Source organism: Rattus norvegicus, chromosome 1 (genome assembly GCF_021556685.1).
Source record: "Rattus norvegicus strain SHRSP/BbbUtx chromosome 1, alternate assembly SHRSP_T2T, whole genome shotgun sequence".
NCBI classification, from domain to species: domain Eukaryota; kingdom Metazoa; phylum Chordata; class Mammalia; order Rodentia; family Muridae; genus Rattus; species Rattus norvegicus.
In genome coordinates this window covers 169495497-169520214 of record NC_141534.1, presented here as the reverse complement: position 1 = coordinate 169520214, position 24718 = coordinate 169495497, and the positions used below count along the sequence as shown (strand labels likewise).

The 24718-nt window shown below is 40.9% G+C and overlaps 2 protein-coding genes and 1 pseudogene across 2 annotated transcripts; all 3 read right to left on the bottom strand.

Moving 5' to 3' along the window:
• Positions 1–4398: 4398 nt before the first annotated feature.
• LOC147996907 (uncharacterized) lies at positions 4399–8743 on the bottom strand. The gene is made up of 2 exons (XM_087610185.1): positions 8204–8743; positions 4399–4644 (listed from the first exon to the last, which is right to left on the bottom strand). Exons 1-2 carry the CDS (start codon positions 8741–8743, stop codon positions 4399–4401), a joined length of 786 nt encoding a protein of 261 aa, XP_087466311.1.
• Positions 8744–13064: 4321 nt separating this feature from the next.
• Positions 13065–14006, bottom strand: Or52b4 (olfactory receptor family 52 subfamily B member 4). Its single transcript, NM_001000126.1, has one exon. It carries the CDS (start codon positions 14004–14006, stop codon positions 13065–13067), a length of 942 nt encoding a protein of 313 aa, NP_001000126.1.
• Positions 14007–19030: 5024 nt separating this feature from the next.
• On the bottom strand, positions 19031–19543 carry LOC120099898 (glyceraldehyde-3-phosphate dehydrogenase-like; annotated as a pseudogene).
• Between the last annotated feature and the right edge of the window lie 5175 nt (positions 19544–24718).

The window sequence follows — 24718 nt, the reverse complement described above, 5'->3', positions numbered from 1 at the left end:
CCTCTCTATTCCCTGCCAAGGGTATTCTTGTTCCCCTTTTAAAGAAGGAGTGAAGCATTCACATTTTGATCATCCGTCTTGAGTTTCATTTGTTCTAGGCATCTAGGGTAATTCAAGCATTTGGGCTAATAGCCACTTATCAATGAGTACATACCATGTGTGTTTTTCTGTGATTGGGTTACCTCACTCAGGATATTTTCCAGTTCCGACCATTTGCCTACGAATTTCATAAAGTCATTGTTTTTGATAGCTGAGTAATATTCCATTGTGTAGATGTACCACATTTTCTGTATCCATTCCTCTGTTGAAGGGCATCTGGGTTCTTTCCAGCTTCTGGCTATTATAAATAAGGCTGCGATGAACATAGTGGAGCACGTGTCTTTTTTATATGTTGGGGCAACTTTTGGGTATATGCCCAAGAGAGGTATAGCTGGATCCTCAGGCAGTTCAATGTCAAATTTTCTGAGGAACCTCCAGACTGATTTCCAGAATGGTTGTACCAGTCTGCAATCCCACCAACAATGGAGGAGTGTTCCTCTTTCTCCGCATCCTCGCCAGCATCTGCTGTCACCTGAGTTTTTGATCTTAGCCATTCTCACTGGTGTGAGGTGAAATCTCAGGGTTGTTTTGATTTGCATTTCCCTTATGACTAAAGATGTTGAACATTTCTTTAGGTGTTTCTCAGCCATTAGGCATTCCTCAGCTGTGAATTCTTTCTTTAGCTCTGAACCCCATTTTTAATAGGGTTATTTGTCTCCCTGCAGTCTAACTTCTTGAGTTCTTTGTATATTTTGGATATAAGGCCTCTATCTGTTGTAGGATTGGTAAAGATCTTTTCCCAATCTGTTGGTTGCTGTTTTGTCCTAACCACAGTGTCCTTTGCCTTACAGAAGCTTTGCAGTTTTGTGAGATCCCATTTGTCAATTCTTGATCTTTGAGCATAAGCCATTGGAGTTTTGTTCAGGAAATTTTTCCAGTGCCCATGTGTTCCAGATGCTTCCCTAGTTTTTCTTCTATTAGTTTGAGTGTGTCTGGTTTGATGTGGAGGTCCTTGATCCACTTGAACTTAAGCTTTGTACAGGGTGATAAGCATGGATCGATCTGCATTCTTCTACATGTTGACCTCCAGTTGAACCAGCACCATTTGCTGGAAATGCTATCTTTTTTCCATTGGGTGGTTTTGGCTCCTTTCTCAAAAAATCAAGTGACCATAGGTGTGAGGGTTCATTTCTGGGTCTTCAATTCTATTCCATTGGTCTATCTGTCTGTCTCTGTACCAATACCATGCAGTTTTTATCACTATTGCTCTGTAATACTGCTTGAGTTCAGGGATAGTGATTCCCCCTGAAGTCCTTTTATTGTTGAGGATAGTTTTAGCTATCCTGGGTTTTTTGTTATTCCAGATGAATTTGCAAATTGTTCTGTCTAACTCTTTGAAGAATTGGATTGGTATTTTGATAGGGATTACATTGAATCTGTAGATCACTTTTGGTAAAATGGCCATTTTTACTATATTAATCCTGCCAATCCATGAGCATGGGAGATCTTTCCATCTTCTGAGGTCTTCTTCAATTTCTTTCTTCAGTGTCTTGAAGTTCTTATTGTACAAATCTTTTACTTGCTTGGTTAAAGTCACACCAAGGTACTTTATATTATTTGGGTCTATTAGGAAGGGTGTCGTTTCCCTAATTTCTTTCTCAGCTTGTTTCTCTTTTGTGTAGAGGAAGGCTACTGATTTATTTGAGTTAATTTTATACCCAGCCACTTTGCTGAAGTTGTCTATCAGCTTTAGTAGTTCTCTGGTGGAACTTTTGGGATCACATGAATATACTATCATATCATCTGCAAAAAGTGATATTTTGACTTCTTCTTTTCCGATCTGTATCCCCTTGACCTCCGTTTGTTGTCTGATTGCTCTGGCTAGAACTTCAAGAACTATATTGAATAAGTAGGGAGAGAGTGGGCAGCCTTGTCTAGTCCCTGATTTTAGTGGGATTGCTTCAAGTTTCTCTCCATTTAGTTTAATGTTAGCAACTGGTTTGCTGTATATGGCTTTTACTATGTTTAGGTATGGGCCTTGAATTCCTATTCTTTCCAGGACTTTTATCATGAAGGGCTGTTGAATTTTATTATCCTTTGTAGTGCTGGATTTGTAGAAAGATATTGTGTAAATTTGGTTTTGTCATGGAATATCTTGGTTTCTCCATCAATGTTAATTGAGAGTTTTGCTGGATACAGTAACCTGGGCTGGCATTTTTGTTCTCTTAGGGTCTGTATGACATCAGTCCAGGATCTTCTGGCCTTCATAGTTTCTGGCGAGAAGTCTGGTGTGATTCTGATAGGTCTCCCTTTATATGTTACTTGACCTTTTTCCCTTACTGCTTTTAATATTCTTTCTTTATTTTGTGCGTTTGGTGTTTTGACAATTATGTGACGGGAGGTGTTTCTTTTCTGGTCCAATCTATTTGGAGTTCTGTAGGCTTCTTGTATGTCTATGGGTATCTCTTTTTTTAGGTTAGGGAAGTTTTCTTCTATGATTTTGTTGAAGATATTTACTGGTCCTTTGAGCTGGGAGTCTTCACTCTCTTCTATACCTATTATCCTTAGGTTTGATCTTCTCATTGAGTCCTGGATTTCCTGTATGTTTTGGACCAGTAGCTTTTTCCGCTTTACATTATCTTTGACAGTTGAGTCAATGATTTCTATAGAATCTTCTGCTCCTGAGATTCTCTCTTCCATCTCTTGTATTCTGTTGGTGAAGCTTGTATCTACAGCTCCTTGTCTCTTCTTTTGGTTTTCTATATCCAGGGGTTTTTCCATGTGTTCTTTCTTGATTGCTTCTATTTCAATTTTTTAATTCCTTCAACTGTTTGATTGTGTTTTCCTGGAATTCTTTCAGGGATTTTTGTGACTCCTCTCTATGGGCTTCTACTTGTTTATTTATGATTTCCTGGAATTCTTTCAGGGATTTTTGTGATTCCTCTCTGTAGGCTTCTACTTGTTCTCTAAGGGAGTTTTTCACGTCTTTCTTGAAGTCCTCCAGCATCATGATCAAATATGATTTTGAAACTAGATCTTGCTTTTCTGGTGTGTTTGGATATTCCATGTTTGCTTTGGTGGGAGAATTGGGCTCCGATGATGGCATGTAGTCTTGGTTTCTGTTGCTTGGGTTCCTGCACTTGCCTCTCGCCATCAGATTATCTCTAGTGTTACTTTGTTCTGCTATTTCTGACAGTGGCTAGACTGTCCTATAAGCCTGTGTGTCAGGAGTGCTGTAGACCTGTTTTCCTGTTTTCTTTCAGCCAGTTATGGGGACAGAGTGTTCTGCTTTCGGGCGTGTAGTTTTTCCTCTCTACAGGTCTTCAGCTGTTCCTGTGGGCCTGTGTCTGGTGTTCACCAGGCAGGTCACTTGCAGCAGAAAAGTTGGTCTTACCTGTGGTCCCGAGGCTCAAGTTTGCTAGCGGGGTGCTGCCTACGAGCTCTCCGAGGTGGCAGCAACCAGGAAGATCTGCGCCGCCATTTCCGGGAGCTTCCGTGCACCAGGGTTCCAGATGGCATTTGGTGTTTTCCTCTGGCGTCCGAGATGTGTGCAGAGTGCAGTCTCTTCTGGTTTCCCAGGCGTGTCTGCCTCTCTGAAGGTTTAGCTCTCCCTCCCACGGGATTTGGGTGCAGAGAACTGTTTATCCGGTCTGTCCCTTCTGCTTCCGGTGGTGTCTCAGGCGCAGGTGTCCTACCGCTCCTTGGCCCTCCCCCACGGGAACCCAGAGGCCATATACAGTTTCCTCTTGGGCCAGGGATGTGGGCAGGGGTGGGCAGTGTTGGTGGTCTCTTCTGCTCTGCAGCCTGAGGAGTGCCCACCTGACCAGGCGGTGAGGTCTCTCTCCCACGGGGTTTGGGAGCAGAGAGCTGCTGTGGGCCGGGATCCGCGGGTTTGGGACTCCCCCTTATTATTTATTTTATAACAAATCATTTATTTTATGACAAATCATGATCACCCTATCGTGAGCAATGAGGAAACCTCGGCGATGTGGAAGGGCTGATCAAAGGAACATTGAGTCTCTCTCATCCCAGTGTAATGGATCCACAGATCCATGGGGTGCAAGAGCAGAGAACTCAGATACCGACTAATTCTTGAAGATAGGTAACCAAATTCCAGGGGAGGCCCCTTGTACAATGGCCCCAATGCTTGAGTGATAATGGCCTTGTCACGTTTCTGTTGAGATCTGAGATTGTAAACCAACCATAGCATGAACACTAATCCACAGCATAGGGCTGCACCAAACAGAGCCATTCCCGATAAGTAGTGGGCACCTCATTTGGTTCACCTCAGCTGTTCCCACCAAGGGCCGTAGTCAAACCGCTCCTATAATAAAATTTAGAATTCCCAATTGTTAGCAACTACTCCAGAAAGTTCACCCACTGTGCTTGTCTAACAATAGATTGGGGGAGGATAACTCCAGACACTGCAGACACAATGTCTGCAGCAGTAATGGCTGCTACAATAGCAGCGAAAGTGTCAAGGTCTTCATTTTTCTCTGGAACAACCAGCAGACAATGGAACCATTTCTGAGATCTGTACAACCAGGGCAGAGTTCCCCAGTCCACAGCAGCTTTACGCAGGTGGCATTCCTGTGAAGCTACAGTCTGTAAAATGACCAGTTAAGGCAGCAAGAGTCACCAGGGAAATGAGGGGGGCAGCAATGGCTGGAGTCCAGTCTTCTCCAGAAAGCAGCAGTGCACAGAGGGTCAGAGAGCGGGCCATAGTGAGACGGGACACACGCAGCAGTAACACTGACTGCAGCAACGGCAAAATCTCTGTGATGACAAATGAGGGGGAATCTTTCATCTTCCTCTCAGGGCAGAGGAATGACTCCAGGGACCCGAACCACGAAAGCTGAATCTTCATGCAACCAGGATCAGCAAGTCTCACCCGCCACTCAGGCAGCTGGCACACTCTTGTAGCATCCTGTAGAAAAAAACACAAACATTCCCTCTTCCCCATATAAAATATCTGGACAGGATCATGTCAATATGTGGATCTCTCTATTTCACCTAGGCAGAAGTATGCCTAGTTGTAGGGTGCCATAAACTTTGGCATCCAAATTTTAAAATTGAAATAAAAGGAGCATTATTTAGCCTACAGGGATAACTCCCCCTTTTTATTTATAAAGATATAGTAAAGATATTATTTATTAAGGTAAGTCCTCGAGGATTAAATTGAGGACACTGAGCACTTGTATTTATAAATTGACTTGTATACTAAATTATTGTCTCCAGCATTATTGTTTTGGATATATAAAGAATGAGATTTTTTGACTAATTGTTCGTATGTAAGGCCTACAGTCTGTCTGGTATCATTGTCCTCCCTTGTTAAGGAGCCCAGGCAATCCAGTTTGAGTTCTTAAATGGTCTATTAAGGAACAGTACTTAGTGCTCTTAACCACTAAGCCATTTCTCTAGCACCTCAACAAACTTTATTTACCTAAACATAAGCATTAATTAGAAATGCCAAATCCTGTAAATATTGTCCAGATTTAGTCGTACTAGAAATCCCTGAACTGGCAGGGATTGAAAGCAAGCAAATGGAGTCTTCGTCTTTTCATATCAACTCCATTACCATTTTCAAAGAGCTGGGTCTATGGTTTTGTTTAGTTGTCTGAGCCAGGGCACTGAAAGGACAGTGAGTTGTCAGACATTCACACTGAAATCACTCACTGATTTTTAAGTAGAAAACCTGTCTCTAATAAAGCATTAAGTAATTGAAATCAATTGTAAACCACAAACCACACATTGGCTATTAGTATGTGAATTGAAAGCTTAATTTAAAAACAGTGGCTAAACCACGGAATTTAATAATCTGTGTTGAAGTAATAGAAACTCAAGAGAATAAACAAGTGAACCAATCATACATGTAGCCTTTTCATTAGATGAACCACCTATAAATACACTAAGCGCATTTCCTATGGGTTGCATGCACAAATATACAGGAAGTACAAAAGCATGCAAAGAGTAAAATTATCAATTTTGCCTGAAAAATTTGTATATGTAATAGGCCAAATACCAGTATTTTGTAATAACCAATTTGATTGTTGTTTGGAATAAGGTATGTTTTACCAGGTTTCTTTTTAAAATACTTCCCTGACTCTACCCTACAATTTTGTATTAATACAACTGAAGCTTTACCTCCAATGTGGATAACAAAGGCTTAAGTCCTCTGGTAAGGTGAGGTACTTAGCCAATTAACATATCCTTAGAAGCTTAAAATTAGTTTCAAATATTCTTTTTTGGAGTAGTGTAACAGCTACTCCCCAAATATTAAAGCTCATTTTGAGAGCAAAGGTTTGTAGTAAAAATTTCTATATACACTGAAAGATTCAAGGTTCTAACTTCTTACATTGAAGAAGCAACAAAATTACATAATATAAGGCTATTAGCCATTCTTAATGATATCACTCTATGGGCTCTCTAAAATTATAAGCAGGTTCACGAAATGAAAACTCAAAATCAATCCTCTAAATCTATCTTGAAATGGCAGTTGGAGTAAGTAAACTGGCTGTAATGTTCTCACAAGTTCCAAAACCTCATCAATCCTTCGTAAATCTTGTAACAATCTCTACCTGTTTGATTTTTTTTCTTAATTAAAAATAAGTTTGAGTTAGTCAATGTAACACTGGCAATCCTTAATCAAATCCTTAAGTTCTCCTTGTAACACCAGAGCACAACCACAAGGTCACCTGAGTTCTGAGTAGTGACTAGGCAGCTGTCCTTGGGGCAGTGGAATTAGCATCAAAATACAGATAGCTTCAGGGCAAACCACAACTTTGGAAAGCAAAACTCGACCTCCAACAATCTAGTACAAAGTTTGACTGCCAATTCCTACATATGAACATACGATGGTGTAGTCTCCAGTACCTCAACAAAGAGACATTGTCCTAAATTCTTTTAGAAGCCTGGTTTCTAGAATAAGAATTCCATAAAAATATTACCTCAATTTAGACCTGTTTCCCTGGGTTGGCTCATGGCACATGTTGTCTAGAATGACTCTCTCCAAATTACCAGTTTTATGTCAACTTTCTGTTACCAATATTATATCTTTTTAACCATATCCAATAACTAAAAAAGCCAACAATCTATGACCAAGGCAAGTGGAGCATATTTACACATTTAAAACCAATCAGAAACAAATTGAAGTGGCTACACATAAATTTAATATTTTGACCAAACACCATTTTTACCTTTTTAGCTATGATTTTAAGAGAAGCACCTTGTCACCTGTTGAGTCAAATAATAAGTCAGGGATTTCTCTAAGAGAAACAGCTCTCAGCTCTTGTACCAAAGAAGCTGAGAAGCTGCTGGTGCCTTTAAGATCAGCTCGTGCAGATGCTTAGCCTCTGGGCAGCTTCTCCAGCTAACTTAGACTCTTGGCTGTAGGTGCAGGGCTCTAAAGGCCTGATTGAAACTGTTTTTTATTCATTTGTCCCTTTTTGAAACGAGTTAAAACCAAATCAAGATGTGAACAACCGGCAGATAAAGTTTTTACCATTTTTTCTTTTGAACATGAAACATAAAACATTTAAACAACGAGAAGCAAGAACCACAGACATAAACTGACAGACATGGGGATATCTTGGTGCACCAAGGACAGACAATAGACAAAGAGGGAAAAAACCAGATGGTGTTCACGGTAACTATCCACTCAAGTGGAGTCGATATGGACGATGGATTGTCTCAATTCCTGGACTAGTCTATCAACGTGTTGAAACCCAATTCTTGTAAGATACTGAGATATATTACGAGATATCTGAGCAGCACAACTGACATTCACAAATGGTATGGAAGTGAAACACAGTCCTGAGTATTTCCACTCACAACCCAATTACATTAACTCCATCAAGCTGTGTATGGGCATTGAGATGTCCTTTTGTTTGATTCTCCTGAATAAATTTTTAGGTGGTCTTTCTCTATCAAGTCTAATCAGTATGACTCTGCAAAGCTTCCAGAGCCTAATCACACCTTTTACAAGCACAAAGACAAAGTTTTTCTCCCAAAATACTGTGTTCCTTTTATCTCCTTTTCTTTTCGTTTTTTCTTTAGAGACCTTTTTTCCCTCCGACATACTTTCTTGTTGTTCTGTAAGGACCCTCTGACCTGTCCTAACGGCTGTAATGGCTTCCCACTCTAAGAAAAAAATAAACAAAATTACCAGCCTTGTCCACGAAGGATCCATAACTTTCGGTTTCTTCACAGTGGCTCTCCACCTAGGCCCATATCTTTCTTCTTCATAGCGAGCTGCCTCATCTTTTAAATCCTCTTCCTCAGAGGAGCCAAGCTCGTCTGTTTCTGAACTATCAAGCCCCAAGACCTCTAACTCCTTTACCAGATAAAGGCTTTTTTTCGGGGTTTTCTCCTCCTTTCCCTGTTTATTTAATTTAATCTTAGCAGGGAGGCCCCCTTTTTTATTTAGGGTCCCCTTTGTATTCGGGGCCCCCGTTTTTGTAGGGGTCCCTCCCTCAGTAGCCGAGGTGGCCACTGTCCCCGGGGCATCCTTTCCCCGTTCTATCACCTCTGACGGTGGTAAGACCGCAGAGGGGCCTGGTGCTTGAGATCGATCAGTATCATTTTTTCGTTGCAACCTTTCACTACACTCCGTTTCTGACATGCTTTCCTGAATTTCGTCCAGGGCCTCTTGGCCTGTAGCTATTATAGGACGAAAAATGTCTTTACCTAAACAATCCTTAATCATCTGCCAAATCCTTAACATTCCTGGCCTCAGACTACCATGTAATAGAGGCCTCAACAGCACCCTCAGCAGAAGGAGAAAGATACGATAGGTCAAGACCAAACAATTCAGAAATTATCATGTCTCTCGGAGATTACCTCAATTCCTGCAGCTTCTGGATTCTCTCCGCGGACGGAGGACCCCCTCTCGGTGCCTGGCGATGGTGTGGCGTTTTTTATCCTGGGTTTCGGCACCAGATATCCCGCTCGCGACTTCGCCAGCAAGAAAACACGCGGGAACATACGAATCCTTGCTGCAGCCAAAACTTTTATTCAATCTTAAGGAGAGACCCTCACGCCCGCATGGCGCGGCTTATATACACCCTAGCACGGCGCATCCACACCTGATTGGTTGCTTACCCATGATCTCATTAGGCACGCCCCGGAGTGGGCAAAGACCTGGCACGAAGGCACTCTTGCATATGTGCACACAGTTAACTTCCTGAAAGGAAGTCGGCTGGCGTGGCGGAGGCCAGCCCCATCTTGTAATGGTGGAAGCTATCCTGGCCTTCCACGTGGGGCGCAGTGGAAGCCAGCGCCATCTTGTGGTGGCGAATGTTATAGCGGCCCTCTACAGCTCAGTGCTTATGACATTCCTCCTACTGGCAGAATGTATAAAGCAATGCTAGGTGAATGCTTACTTCAGATTCTGTTAACCTTTTTTTTAAAGATTTATTTATTTTTATATATGAGTACACTGTTGCTGTCTTCAGACTCACCAGAAGAGGGCATCGGATCTCTTTACAGATGGTTGTGAGCCACCATGTGGTTGCTGGGAATTGAAGTCAGGACCTCTGGAAGAGCAGTCAGTGCTCTTTAACTGCTAAGCCATCTCTCCAGCCCCTTAGCTCAGATTCTTAACTGATGCTTTAGAATATTTACACATAATTACATAAATACATATTTTTGTACTTGTGTTGTTACTACTATGCTATGTTTTTCCTCTCATGATTTCTACTTTAATTTTCTGCCATGTTTTACAAGTTAATAACTATTAAGTTCAATTTTCATTAATTTTTCAGGTATATGTGTGCAGATGAGGGCACTTTGTGCAGATGTCTGTAGATGCCTATGGAGGCCAGAAGTACCAGATCCCTTGGAGAAAGAATTACATGTACTTGTGGGCTGTATGAAATGAGTGCTGAGAGCTGAACTCAGGACCTCTGCAAGAGAAGTACATCCCTCCCAGCCACATTAAAAACTATTTTTAATTAAGCTATTTTACTCTGTTAATATTTTGCTTGAATATTTGAAATTCTGACCACGGAGTTTGGGGTTGAAAGAGAAAGAGCATTTGCTCTGTATGACGTCACAAGTGCCTCTGAGGTGAAAGGCTTCAGCAGTGTTCAGCAGGTGTCTGTCTGTGCTGTCTGACCTGAATCTGATCTGCTTGGGTGGAGTCTGTACCTCTTGCTCTTTCTTAGCCCCTGAACTCAGCTCTTTGCACAGTTCTTTGAAATAGAGTCTTTCCTCAACTTCTCAGACGTCATTGTCCTGAAATGCACAACACTTTTGTGGGGAAAATAACAAAAACCACTAGAATTTAACTACAGCTTATTTTTCTCAAGTACATGTATTATTAAATATGTTCTCTGTGAAAAAGAGAGTGCATGACATCCATTCCATAGTGTTTATATATTTTTAAATGTTCAATATTGCTAATATGTAAAAATTTGTTTATGTACAGAGTAAGTTCTCCTTATTTATAAATATATCAATTGATTCAACCAAAACAGGAAATGTTTAGGGCAGAAACATTTTTATACTAGACATATGCAGATCTTTTAATTTTGTCATTATGTCCTAAACAATACAGTATAGAGACTGTATTCATAGTATTTAGATTACATTAAGTATTATCTGTAATCCAGAGACGACTATTAGACTTGAGTCTCCCAATATTTGGTAGCCATAAGGAAATCTGAAATCAGTCTTCCATACTACCAAATTTGGCTGTAGTTGTTTTGGTTTGGATGTTTAGTTATTGGCTTTTTGTTTAGTTTTCTTTTGTTTTTTGGTCAACTTATAAGCACAGGAGTTAAGGATATGGCTCAGGACATAAATTAAATCATTTTTTAAAGATATATTAATTTTATATATGTGAGTACACTGTCACTGTCTTCAGACTCACCAGACGAGGAAATTGAATGTCATTACAGATGGTTGTGAGGCACCATGTGGTTGGTAGGAATTGAACTCAGGACCTCTGGAAGAGTGTTCAGTACACTGTGTGACTGCTGAGTCGTCTCTTCAGCCCCTCTAGCTCAGATTCTTAACTGATCCTTTAGAATATTTACACATAATTACATAATGCATATTTTTGTACTTGTGTTACCATTATGCTTTTTACTCTCATGATTTCTGTTTTAATTTTCTGCCATGTTTTATAAGTTAATAACTATTAACTTCAATTTTCATTAATTTTTCAGGTATATGTGTGCAGATGAGGGCACTTTGTGCAGATGTCTGTAGATGCCTATGGAGGCCAGAAGTACCAGATCCCTTGGAGAAAGAATTACATGTACTTGTGGGCTGTATGAAATGAATGCTGAGAGCTGAACTCAGGACCTCTGCAAGAGAATACATCCCCCCCAGCCACATTAAAAACTATTTTTAATTAAGCTATTTTACTCTGTTAATATTTTGCTTGAATATTTGAAATTCTGACCACGGAGTTTGGGATTGAAAGAGAAAGAGCATTTGCTCTCACAAGTGCCTCTGCGGTGAAAGGCTTCAGCAGTGTTCAGCAGGTGTTGTCCGACCTGAATCTGATCTGCTTGGGTGGAGTCTGTACCTCTTGCTCTTTCTTAGCCCCTGAACTCAGCTCTTTGCACAGTTCTTTGAAATAGAGTCTTTCCTCAACTTCTCAGACGTCATTGTCCTGAAATGCACAACACTTTTGTGGGGAAAGAGCATAGAAAGGGGAAAACAACAAAAACCACTAGAATTTCAACTACGGCTTATTATTCTCAAGTACATGTATTATTAAACATGTTCTCTGTGTAGAAAAGAGTGCATGACATCCATTCCATAATGTTTATATATTTTTAAATGTTAGATATTGTTAATATGTAAACATTTGTTTATGTACAGAGTAAGCCCTCCTTATTTATAAACTCTATGTCAATTGATTCAACCAAATAACAGAAAATGTTTGGGGCAGAAACATTTTTATACTAGACATATGCAGATCTTTTAATTTTGTCATTATCTCCTAAACAATACAATGTACAGACTGTATCACAGAATTTGGATGGTATTAAGTGTTATCAATAATCCAGAGACAAATTAAAATACAAGAGAAAGCATGCACAGGTAATATGCAAATGCTAAGCCATTTTTATAAGACTGGAGTCTCCCACTATTTGGTAGCCATAAGGAAATCTGAAATCAGTCTTCCACAGTACCAAACTTGACTGTTGTTGGTTTGGTTTGGTTTGGTTTTTTAATTGTTGGGTTTTTTGTTTTATTTTGTTATGTTATGTTTTCTTTTTTTGGTCAACTTATGAGCACAGGGGTTAAGGAGATGGCTCGGGACATAAAGTGCTCATGGCAAAAAGCACGCATGCCTGAGTTTGCGTCCTCAGCACCCACATGAAAGCCAGATCGAGTACCTGACGAATGTCAGTGCCCCCTAAGAGCAGTTAGATGGATAGCCTGACTTCCTCAGTCTTCTTGCAGCAGACACCACCCCTCGTGAGCCACAGAACTCTCCTCTCACAACAAGTCATCAGATTCAGGTTTCCCAAGGTTGATCTGCAAAAGTTTAACCACATAACTTACAGGCCCCAGCCACAGCTGCACTCAGTCTAAGTAAGTTTTCACATTCTAAGAAGTGAGTGCAGAGCCCAGGAGTCTCTGATCCCGGATGTCAGTTCACTAGAACGAAGGGCATGAAAGAATGAAATGTTCTGTGCAGTTTCCCAGAGATATCATCAATGTCCCAGAACTGCAGAAACTCCAGTGACCAAATTCCAAAGCAACAGAGTGTCCTTATTTACTTCATCTTCTTCCAAACCCCATGCTAGTGTCAGGGGAACATGGTGTCTTGACACAATTCTAGCTACCCAATGTCTGCATGGAAGGGACCTTGTTCAGTACACTGCGTGAGAACATGGCGGTGTTCTCACGGGTTGAACCAGAGCGTGTATTCTTCAGCTTCCCTGTAAAGTTGCTCTAATGCAGAACGCAATGAGCTATGTGTCAGCTGACCCATCCCATCTACCAGCTCCAAAGATCACTCAACACAAAACTGTAGATGCCACAAACTGAGTTTTAACCCAAATTCACTTATAGTTTGTAAACAAGACATGAACAATCTGCTCCTGGATTTGCTTGCTCTTGATTCCGTAAATGATAGGGTTCAGCATAGGTAGAACCAGAATGCAGACATTAGCCAACAGGATGTGGATGTGAGGTGGGATGTGGCGCCCAAACCTCTGTGTAAGTGTTGTGAAGATCCCAGGGCCATAAAAGAGGATAATGACGCAGACATGGGAGCCACATGTGTTGAGAGTTTTGTGGCGAGCATCCTGGGAAGGCATTCGGAAAATGGAACGGAGGATCAGCACATAGGAAACAAAAATTAACACAACATCTAAAGTTATTGTTGACATTAAAACAAAAATTCCATACCAAAAGTTTACTCGGATATTGTTACAAGCATATTTAGCCAGGCCTATGTGTTCACAGTAGGTGTGTGGAATAATTTTATTTTTGCAGAAAGTTAATCTTTTCACAAGAAATATTACGGGGAAAATTGTAACAAAGCTTCTCAGAAAGATGGCCATTCCAATTTTTCCAATTAGGGAGATTGTGAAAATAGTGCTGTACCTCAGCGGGTAGCAAATGGCAATGAAGCGGTCAAAGGCCATCACCAGCAAGATCCCAGACTCAGCGATGAAGGTGGAGTACATGAAGAAGAGCTGAGTGATGCAGCGATCCAGGGAGATCTCCCCAGCGTGGAACCAGAAGATGGACAAGGCCTGGGGAACTGTGGATGTGGACAGCACGATGTCTGCCCCCGCCAGCATGCAGAGGAAGAAGTACATGGGTCCATGGAGACTAGGCCTTGTGAGGACAAAGATGAGCAGGCTGTTCCCAAGCAGGGCAGTGACATAGGAAATGAAGAAGGGGATGGAAATCCACATGTGCTGGTCCTCTAGGCCAGGGACGCCCAGCAAGCGGAAGACCGTGTGACTTACAACAGTGTGGTTTAAAGTAGTCATACCCAGAAAACCTTCTGCAGATACAATCCTCCAGTTACAGAGCTGGGAGAAAATATGTATTTTTTGTGCTATCACTGGGAGCTTTTGTAGCTTTCCACACCTTCCATCTTCTTTGAATATGTAAACAAGAAACACAAAGGAGAAAGATGATCTATGCTCCAATGAGAGACATCATTCTGCACACCTCAGTGACAAACAATCAAACACACACAGGATGAGTCATTGATGCGTGGGGAGCTTGACCTTGAATGTAAGCAGCAAACCATAAGGTGAGGAATAAAAGAGAAGAGAAGCAGTGGAAGCTGACACAGAGCAATGGACAACGGTTCTGAAATATTCTCAGTCCAAAGTAGCTGGGGGGGGGGGGGATGGCTGGATGCCAGATACTTTTCCTTTCAATAAAGATTTTTGAGCACTCCTTCACCCTAAACCCTTAACTTTTACAAACATCTTAAAGCCATACTTATAGTGACTGATCACCTACCACACACACACACACACACACACACACACACACACACACACACATTGTGGATGTGTTTTCTAGAACATTAACTGACTGTAGATATTGGCCCCTAAAAGGACATTGATATTCCAGGAATACAGTGTATATGAGCATAACACAGCACCGAGGAATCAATCACATTTATTAAGCATCACTTCAAAACAGGCTACACACTTTTTATTCTTCGTGGAGGGAGTGACGATCCAAGGGCTTTTCCCTGCTTTATGCTTAGAGGCACATGAGGTTCACTTACCACACGTCACAAATGAGGAACTGACACGAGTGAGATTGGAAAGGCCTCTGACCTCGCCACTTTGTTCATTTATGTAGATAAACAGAAGACCTTTTTTTAGACTTTTTCGTTTTTTGTTTTTGAGATTATAATATAATTACACCATATCTCTTCTGTCTTTCCTCAATCCAGACTCTCAAAAATATCCCTCCTCTCTTTCAAATTCATAGAATCTTTTTCATTAATTGCTATTACATGCATGTATATTTCTAAAGATACCTACACAGTCTGTATAATGTCATTTGTATGTATGTCTTCAGGGCTATTTCGTTTTGGATAGCAAGTTGGTGCATTCTTCCTTGGAGAAGATTATTTCTCCAACTCTCTGCATTCCTTCCTTGATTACAGGTTCTTGAGGGCAAAAGACTCTTAAGAAGTGGTTGTCTGGCCCATGTACCTGAGATGAGGTTTTCTGTGCTCATCCCAGGGAACCAAGCCTCTAATGACCCAAATTGAAGGCACAGTCATTATTTCAGGCATGGAGAGGATTTAAGTTTTTGCTGTTTGGAAACTAACAGGCAATTTCATCTTTTTCCAGCATATCGTTCTCCGTTCATCAGCGTGATCTTTCAGAGAGCATATTTTGAGCAATAACTGTTGTTTTATTCTGTTTTATTTGTGGAGCATCCTGCTTCATTCAGATATAGGCTTTGTATGGTTAGAAAGAAGGGTGGACAGGCAAGCCAATAATCTTTGTGAAGGTTCTGGGTGGACTCGGCTCAGAGAGCATCTTCTAGGAAGAAAGACAAAGTTGCCCTACACTTATGAAAGGGAAGAAAGTGAACAGTGTCTGAGGAACCAGAGCATATGTTTGAGTTGCTAGCACGGTAACCGCTATGTATCCTCTGTCCAATAAAACGTTCTTTCCATTCCCACTCCTACTCATCAGTCCATGGCTTTCTTCTTGAAAGAAAAACAGTTCTTTGAGAACTGGTTTTGAGAAGAAAACTGGTTTTCCTCTCCACCTGCCAAGTTGCCCTTGCTGCCAATATGGAGTCCAGGACAAGTAACTAGGTCCTGTGACCACTCAGACGTGTTTTCACATCCAGAGGGAGTCTGCAGTCCATGTCAGAACACTTCACATTTCTCAGCCCTGGTCTCATGATTAGAACTTCTTCAATCTCCCCAATTATTTCCCTTCACCTTTCACAAAGTTCCCTCCAGCCCATGTGCTCTCAGCCTCCCTACCAAAGCGTTGCTTTCTCTGCCTGCTATCAGGAAACCAAAACACAGATTTCAGCTTTAAATTTATAGATATATATATCCTGTTGCCTCTTACAGTCTGGTCACCTCTACCCCATGTGAGCCAACAGCAGCCTCATTCTTACCTTAATTCTAAAGCAGGTCCACGTACAGATATCTGTGTAATCACAGAGCCACGCATGGACACTTCCAGAACACACAGAAGGGCTGAAGCAATTCAGCTTGTTGGGTGTCTGCTGTATCCTCCCTTATGAGAGCCCTCGAGACAAAGCCTTGCACCATGCTCTCCTGGGACTGAGCCGTGCTGCTCAACTCGTCCTCTTCCCAAATTGCTGAGTCTCTGAAGTCAATATCTACCTCTCCCTTCTCTCTGACTTCTCTCAAGATGGTGTCCTGCAAAAGCCTTTTCTGGCTGCCTTCACAACTAGTTCAAGAACGTTAAACCCAACACTCAACATAAATAAATACCTGATAATATTTATCAGGTGATAATATATGTAGGTTTTATTCTCTGTGTATGTCTGTCTGTCTCTCTCTCTGTTTGTGTCTGTCTGTCACTGTCTGTCTCACCCTCTGTGTGTGTGTGAGTGTGTGTGTGTGAGTGAGTGTGTGTGTGTATTTGTGTATGTGCATGCTGATATGTGATCAAAGACCAAGGAAGCTGTCGCATGCCCTGCTTTATCACTTTCTGCCTCATTCTTTCTCTGACAGCGCTGGTTTTACAGGCTCTCGTGGCCATACTCAGGTTCTCAAAAATGTGCTGGGACCCATGTTCTCATGCTTGCATCATAAAGTGCTCTGACCCACTGAACTATCTCTGCAGTCTTCGATGTTTTATTCTTCGTGACAATGGTTTTGGCAAAGGGATATTCACCCTCAGAGTGAATGGTAATGCAGAACTCTGTAGCCTAAGGAAAAAAGTATTCATTCTCATTAAGAGAACACACAGCTGTGACTGTTCACAGCACAGTTGTATTTGCCTTTGGTTTTACTTTTTTATTTTATGTGTACGGGTACTTTGCATTCATGTACAACATACATCACTGATGTCCATGAAGCTCAGTAAGGAGCATTGGATTCCCTGGAACTAGAGCTAACAGGTGGTTGTGAGCTGCCATTTGGGTGCTGGGAATCAAACCGTGATCAAACCTGTGGCAAGAGCCACAGGTACCACTGAGTACTGAGCCATCTCTCTGACCCCTGACACATTTGTTTTCATTGCTTGTCTCCTTTGAGCCTTCAATTTTCCCTTCATCTGATGGTGCAGCTAAGCATAGCTTTCTCTGCTTTTCTCCTTCACATACATAGTTTATGGTAGACAAATGAGCAAGAGACAAGTGGAGACAGATGATGCCGAAACCAATCATACACCATCAAGACAAGGTTCTTCCCTATTTCTTTTTTGTTCCTTTTTAAAATTTCTAATCAAATTTTCAGTTGGAATTCGGAACAGATTCCATTGTATCCTCACACATATCATTGGAAATAGATTGGGTTAGAAGTAGATTTTTCCAAACAAATGGACCCAAGAAACAAGCTGATATAACAAAGTAGACTTCCAACCAAAATTAGTCAAAAGAGATGGGGAAGAACACCTCATACTCATCAAAGGAAAAATCCACCAAGATTATCTTTCAGTTCTTAACATCTATGCCTCAAATTCAATGGTACCCACATTTGTAAAAGAAGCTTTACTAAAGCTTAAACCACACATTAAACCCCATACACAAATAGAGGACGACTTCAATAACCCACTCTCACCAACAAACAGGTCATCCAGTCAGAAACTAAATAGAGAAATATTTGAGCTAACAGACAAAATGAACTTAACAGATATCTACATAACATTTTACTCAAACACAAACAGATAGACCTTCTTCTCAGCACACCACAGAACTTTTTCAAAATTGACCACATCCTCTGTCACAAAGCAAGTTTCAACAGATACAAGAAAACTGAAATAACCCCCTGCATCCTATCAACCCATCGTGAATTAAAGCTGGATTTCACTACAACAGAAAGAACAAAAACCCTACAAAACTCACGGAAAGGAAACAGCTTTCTGCTGAAAAACTACTGGGTGAAGACAGAAATAAGGAAATTAAAGACCCTAGAATTCAATGAAAATGAAGGCACAGCATATCTAAACTTATGGGACACAATGAAAGCAGTGCTAAGGGGAAAGTTCATAGCACTAAAGTCTCCATAAAGAAAAGAGAAAGTTCTTATACTAGCAACTTAATGGTGGAGTTATAAGGGTGAGATTGGGAGGAGAGGAAGAGGGGAGCTTCAGGCAGGCTGTAAAGGGAATGAATAAACAAATGGAGAAAAAATTTAAACCCTACAGAGTGAGTTTCAGGACAGTCACAGCTACCTGAAATCAAACCAATAAAAAAAAAACATTTTATCTGAAAAAAGAAAAAAAAAAAACCTCCTGAAAGCTCTAGGAAAGAAAAAAACAAACGTGACCAAGAGGAGTAGATACCAGGAAATAATCTGAGTGCTGAAATCAATAAAATAAAAACAAAGAAAATAGTACAAAGGATTGATGAAATAAAAGTTGGGGTATTTTATTAAGAAAATCAGCAACATAGACAAATGCTTAGCCAAACTAACTAAAAAGCAGAGAGAGAATATCCAAATTAACAAAATCAGAAACAAAAAGGGGTGCATAACAACAGACACTGAGGAAACCCAAAGAAGCATTAGGTCATGCTTCAAAAACCTGTACTCCACAAAATTTGAAAATCTAAAAGAAATGGACAATTTTTTTAACAGGTGCCACCTACAAAAATCGAGTCAATATCAGGTAAACATCTTTTGAGGTGATGCAATGAACTTTATTGATGGTATTCAAGAGAGTAGGGAGGGCTCCCTAGGCCCCTCCTGTTATTATGGGGTTCTGGGATGGAATTGTGAGAGAGATGCTCAGTGTTGGGGTCTAAGTTTGGACAGGGACTCCTCAGCAACCAAAGGTCTCTTTCTTGTTCTCAGTGTTCTTGCTGGGGTGGGTGGTCCAGGGTCTTACTCCTTGGAGGCCATGTAAGCCACGAGGTCCACCACCCTGTTGCTGTAGCCATATACATTGTCATACCAGGAAATAAGCTTTACAAAGTTGTCATTGAAAGCAATGCCAGCCCCAGTATCAAAGGTGGAAGAGTTGGAGTTGCTGTTGAAGTTGCAGGAGATAACCTGGTCCTCAGTGTAGCCCAGGATGCTCTTTAGTGAGCCCTTAGATGCCTCCTTCACCACCTTCTTGATATCATCATACTTAGCAGGTTTCTTCAGGCAGCATGTCAGATCCACAATGGATATATTGGGGGTAGGAACACAGAAGGCCCTGCCAGTAAGCTTCCTGTTCAGCTCTGGGATGACCTTGCCCACAGCCTTGGCAGCACCAGTGGATACAGGGATGATGTTCTGGGCTGCCCCACAGCCATCACACCGAGCTTTCCAAAGGGGCCATCCACAGTCTTCTGAATGGCAGTGATGGCATGGACTGTGGTCATGACTCTTCCACGATGCCAAAGTTGTCATGGATGACTTTGGCCAGGGGGGCTAAGCATTTGGTGGTGCAGGATGCATTGCTGACAATCTTGAATGAGTTGACATATTTCTTGTGTTTCACACCCATCACAAACATGGGCCAAAGGGGCTGAGATGATGACACTTTTGGCCCCACCCTTCAAGTGAGCCCCAGCCTTCTCCATGTGGTGACTCCGTGATCTACTCAGCACCAGCATCATCTCATTTGTTGTTAGCGGGTTCTCACTCCTGGAAGATGGTGATGGGCTTCCCGTTGATGACAAGCTTCCCATTCTCAGACTTGACTGTGCCATTGAACTTGCCATGGCTGGAGTCATACTGGAGCATTTAGACCATGTAGTTGAGGTCAATGAAGGGGTCGTTGATGGCAACAATCTTGACTTTGCCAGATGCAGAGGAGAAGGCAGCCCTGGAAACCAGGCTCCCAATACTGACAAATCTGTTCACACCAAACTTCACCATCTTGTCTACAGGATGAGGCTGGCACTGCATGAGAAGATGTGGCTATTTCTGGAACAAGGAGGAGCAGAGAGTCTCAGGTAAATATCTTAAACAGTCCTATAAGTCCTAAGGAAATAGAAGTACTCATTAAAATTCTTCCAACTACAAAAAGCCCAGAGACAGATTCCTGCCCATGCCTAGAGCTGAAAGACAGTCACCAGGAGTGCCTACACACCTGAGAGCAGAGGTAAGACCCACTTTTTTGCTCCAAGTGACCTGCCTGGTTGATTCAGGACACACAGAGGCAGAAGTCCTCTAGGTCAGGACACTTCCTGTTTCTGGCTGTGCTGATATGATGGCTGCACTGGAACTGAACTGATATGATCCCACAGTTCCCCGCACCCAAATCCCGTGGGGAAGGGAGCTGAACACACAGAAGTGCAGACATCCTGAGAATGGAGTGCCACTTCTGCACACCTCTGCCAACATCGCTAGTCCAAAAGGAAACTGCAGAGTGCCTCTGGACACAGGAATATAAGAACAATTAGCTACAGGTACCTGCAGTTCTGGTCTGCACCCAGGACTGAACTGAAATAGTCAAAGAGCTCCCTGCACCCAAATCCTGGGGGTTGGGGGGAGAGCTGGACCCTCCGAAGTGCGGACACTCATTAGAAATCAGAGGAGACTACCCTCTGCCCACATTCCTGACCCAAGAGGGAATTGCCTAGTGCCAACTGTGCCCCCCCCCCAAGGAGCCATCAGGGGCAAGACCCGTCTGATTCCTGACCACACCTAGAGCCGAAAGACAGTCACAAGGAGTGCCTACACACTTGAGACCAGAGCACATGTTCTCAGAAAAGGCTGAAAGATAAAAGGAAAACAGTTCTACGGGAGTGCTGACACAGAGGCCTACAGGGGGGATCAAGCCACTCTCAGAAACAGCAAGACAAGATAACACAAAGTCAAGAGGCAAGTGCAGGACCCTAAGCAACAGAAAGCAAGACGACTTGGCATCATCAGAGCCCAGTTAACCCACCAAAGAAAATACTAGATATCCAAATACACGGGAAAATCAAGATATAAATTTAAAATCACATTTATGATAATAATGGAGGATTTTAAATAACTCCCTTAAAGAAATGCAGGACAACACAAGTAAACAAGTAGAAGCCCTTAGAAAGGAAACACAAAAATCCCTGAAAGAATTACAGGAAAACACAGCCAAACAGGTGAAGGAATTGAACAAAAACTATCCAGGATTCAAAAACGGAAATAGAAACAATAAAGAAAGCATAAAGGGAGACAACCCTGGAGATAGAAAACCTAAGGAAGAGATCAGGAGTCATAGATGAAAGCATCACCAACAAAATACAAGATATAGAAGAGAGAATCTCAGGGGCAGAAAATACCATAGAAAACATCAACATAACCCTCCAAGATAATGTAAAAAGCAAAAAGTTCCTAGCCCAAAACATACAGGAAATCCAGGACACAATGAGAAGATCAAACCTAACGATAATAAATATAGAAGAGAGTGAAGACTCCCAACTTAAAGGTCCAGGAAATATATTCAACAAAATTGTAAAAGAAAACTTCCCTAACCTAAAGAAAGAGATGCCCATAAACATACAAGAAGCCTACAGAACTCCAAATGGATTGGAACAGAACAGAAATTCCTCCTATCACATAATAGTTAAAACACCAAATGCACAAACAAAGAAAGATATTAAAAGGAGTAAGGGGAAAAGGTCAAGTGACATATAAAGGCAGACCTATAAGAGTTACACCAGATTTCTCACCAGAGACTATGAAAACCAGAAGATCCTGGACAGATGTCATACAGACCCTAAGAGAACACAAATGCCAGCACAGGATACTATATCCAGCAAAACTCTCAATTGACATATATGGAGAAACCAAGATAATCCATGACAAAACCAAATTTACACAATATCTTCTACAAATCCAGCCCTACAAAGGATAATAGGTGGAAAACTCCAACACAAGGAGAGAAACTATACCGTACAGAAAGCAAGAATGTAATCTGCTTCAAATGAAACCAAAAGAGAAACATACAAACATAATTCCACCTCTAACAATGAAAATAACAGGAAGCGACAATCACTATTCCTTACTATCTCTCAACATCAATGGACTCAATTCCCCAGTAAAAAGACATATACTAACATACTGAATATGTAAAGCAGACCCAGCATTTTGCTGCATACAGGAAATACACCTCATAGACAAAGACAGACACTACCTCAGAGCAAAAGGATGGAAAACAACTTTCCAAGCAAATGGCACGAAGAAGCAAGCTGGAGTAGCCATTCTAATATGGAATGAAATTGACTTTCAACCAAAAGTCATTTAAAAAGATAAGGAAGGAACTTCATTTTCATTAAAGGAAAAATCCACAAAGTTGAACTCTCAATCCTAAATATCTATGCTCTAAATGCAAGGGCAGCTATATTCATAAAAGAAATCTTACTAAAGCTCAAAGCACATATTGCACATCACACAATAATAGAGTGGGAGACTTCAACACCCCACTCTCATCAAGGGACAGATCATGGAAACAGAAATTAAACTGAGACATAGAGAAACTAACACAAGTTATGAACCAATTGAATTTAACAGATATTTATAGAACATTCCATCCTAAAACAAAAGGATATACCTTCTTCTCAGCACCTCATGGAAACTTATCCAAAATTGACCATATAATCAGTCATAAAACAGGCCTCAACAGATACATCAAGATAGAAATAATCCCATGCATCCTATCAGTTCACCAAAGACGCTGGTCTTCAATAACAGCAATAACAACAGAAAGCCCACATATACATGGAAGTTGAACAATGCTCTACTCAATGACAACTTGGTCAAGGAAGAAATAAAGAAAGAAATTAAAGACTTCTTAGAATTTAATGAAAATGAAGGTTCAACATACCCAAAACTTATGGGACACAATGAAAGCTGTGCTAAGAGGAAAACTCATAGCTCTGAGTGCCTGCAGAAAGAAACAGGAGAGAGCATATGTCAGCAGCTTGACAGCACACCTACAAGCCCTAGAACAAAAAGAAGCAAATACACCCAGGAGGAGTAGAAGGCAGGAAATAATCAAACTCAGAGCTGAAATCAACCAAGTAGAAACAAAAAGGACTATACAAAGAATCAACAGAACCAAAAGCTGGTTCTTTGAGAAAATCAACAAAATAGATAAATCCTTAGCCAGACTAACCAGAGGTCACAGACAGTGCATGCAAATTAAGAAAATCAGAAATGAAAAGGGAGAGCAGAATCTGAAGAAATTAAAAAAATCATCAAATCCTACTACAAAAGCCTATATTCAACAAAACTTGAAAATCTGCATGAAATAGAAAATTTTCTAGACAGATACCAGGTACCAAAGTTAAATCAGGAACAAATAAATAATCTAAACAACCCCATAACTCCTAAAGAAATAGAAGCAGTTATTAAAAGTCTCCCAACTAAAAAGAGCCCAGGTCCAGATTCAGTTCAGTGCAAAATTCTATCAGACCTTCATAGAAGACTTCATACCAATACTGTTCAAACTAATCCACAAAATTGAAACAGAGCATTACCAAATTCCTTCTATGAAGCCACAATTACTCTTATACCAAAACCACACAAAAACCCAACAAAGAAAGAGAACTTCATACCAATTTCCCTTATGAATATTGACGCAAAAATACTCAGTAAAATTCTTGCAAACCAAATCCAAGAACACATCAAAATGATCATCCATCATGATCAAATAGGCTGTATCCCAGGGATGCAGGGATGGTTTAATATACGAAAATCCATCAATGTAATCCACTACATAAACACACTCAAATATAAGAACCACATGGTCATTTCATTAGATGCTGAGAAAGCATTTGACAAAATTCAACACCCCTTCATGAAAAAAGTCCTGGAAAGATCAGGAATTCAAGGCCCATACCTAAACATAGTAAAAACAATATACAGCAAACCAGTAGCTAACATCAAACTAAATGGAGAGAAACTTGAAGCAATCCCACTAAAATCAGGGACTAGACAAGGCTGCCCACTCTCTCCCTACTTATTAAATATATTACTCGAAGTCCTAGCCAGAGCAATCAGACAGTGAAAGGAGGTCAAAGGGATACAAATTGGAAGGGAAGAAATCAAAATATCACTATTTGTAGATGGTATGATAGTGTACTTAAGCAACTCCAAAAGTTCCACCAGAGAACTACTTAACCTGATAAACAACTTCAGCAAAGTGGTTGGGTATAAAATTAACTCAAACAAATCAGTAGCCTTCCTCCACTCAAAGGATAAACAGGCTGAGAAAGAAATTAGGGAAATGCCACCCTCCACAATAGTCCCAAAACGTAAAATACCTTGATGTGACTTTAACCAAGCAAGTGAAAGATCTGTATGATATGAACTTCAAATCTCTGAAGAAAAAAATTGAGGAAGATCTCAGAAGATGGAAAGATCTTCCATGCTCATGGATTGGCAGAATTAATATAGTAAAGATGGCCATTTTGCCAAAAAGTAGTCTACAGATTCAATGCAATCCCCATAAAAAATTTTTACTCAATTCTTTATAGAGATAGAAAAAGCAATTTACAAATTCATTTAGAATAACAAAAAACCCAGGATAGTGAAAATTATACTCAACAATAAAAGAACTTCTGTACCATCCCTGACGTCAAGCAGTATTACAGA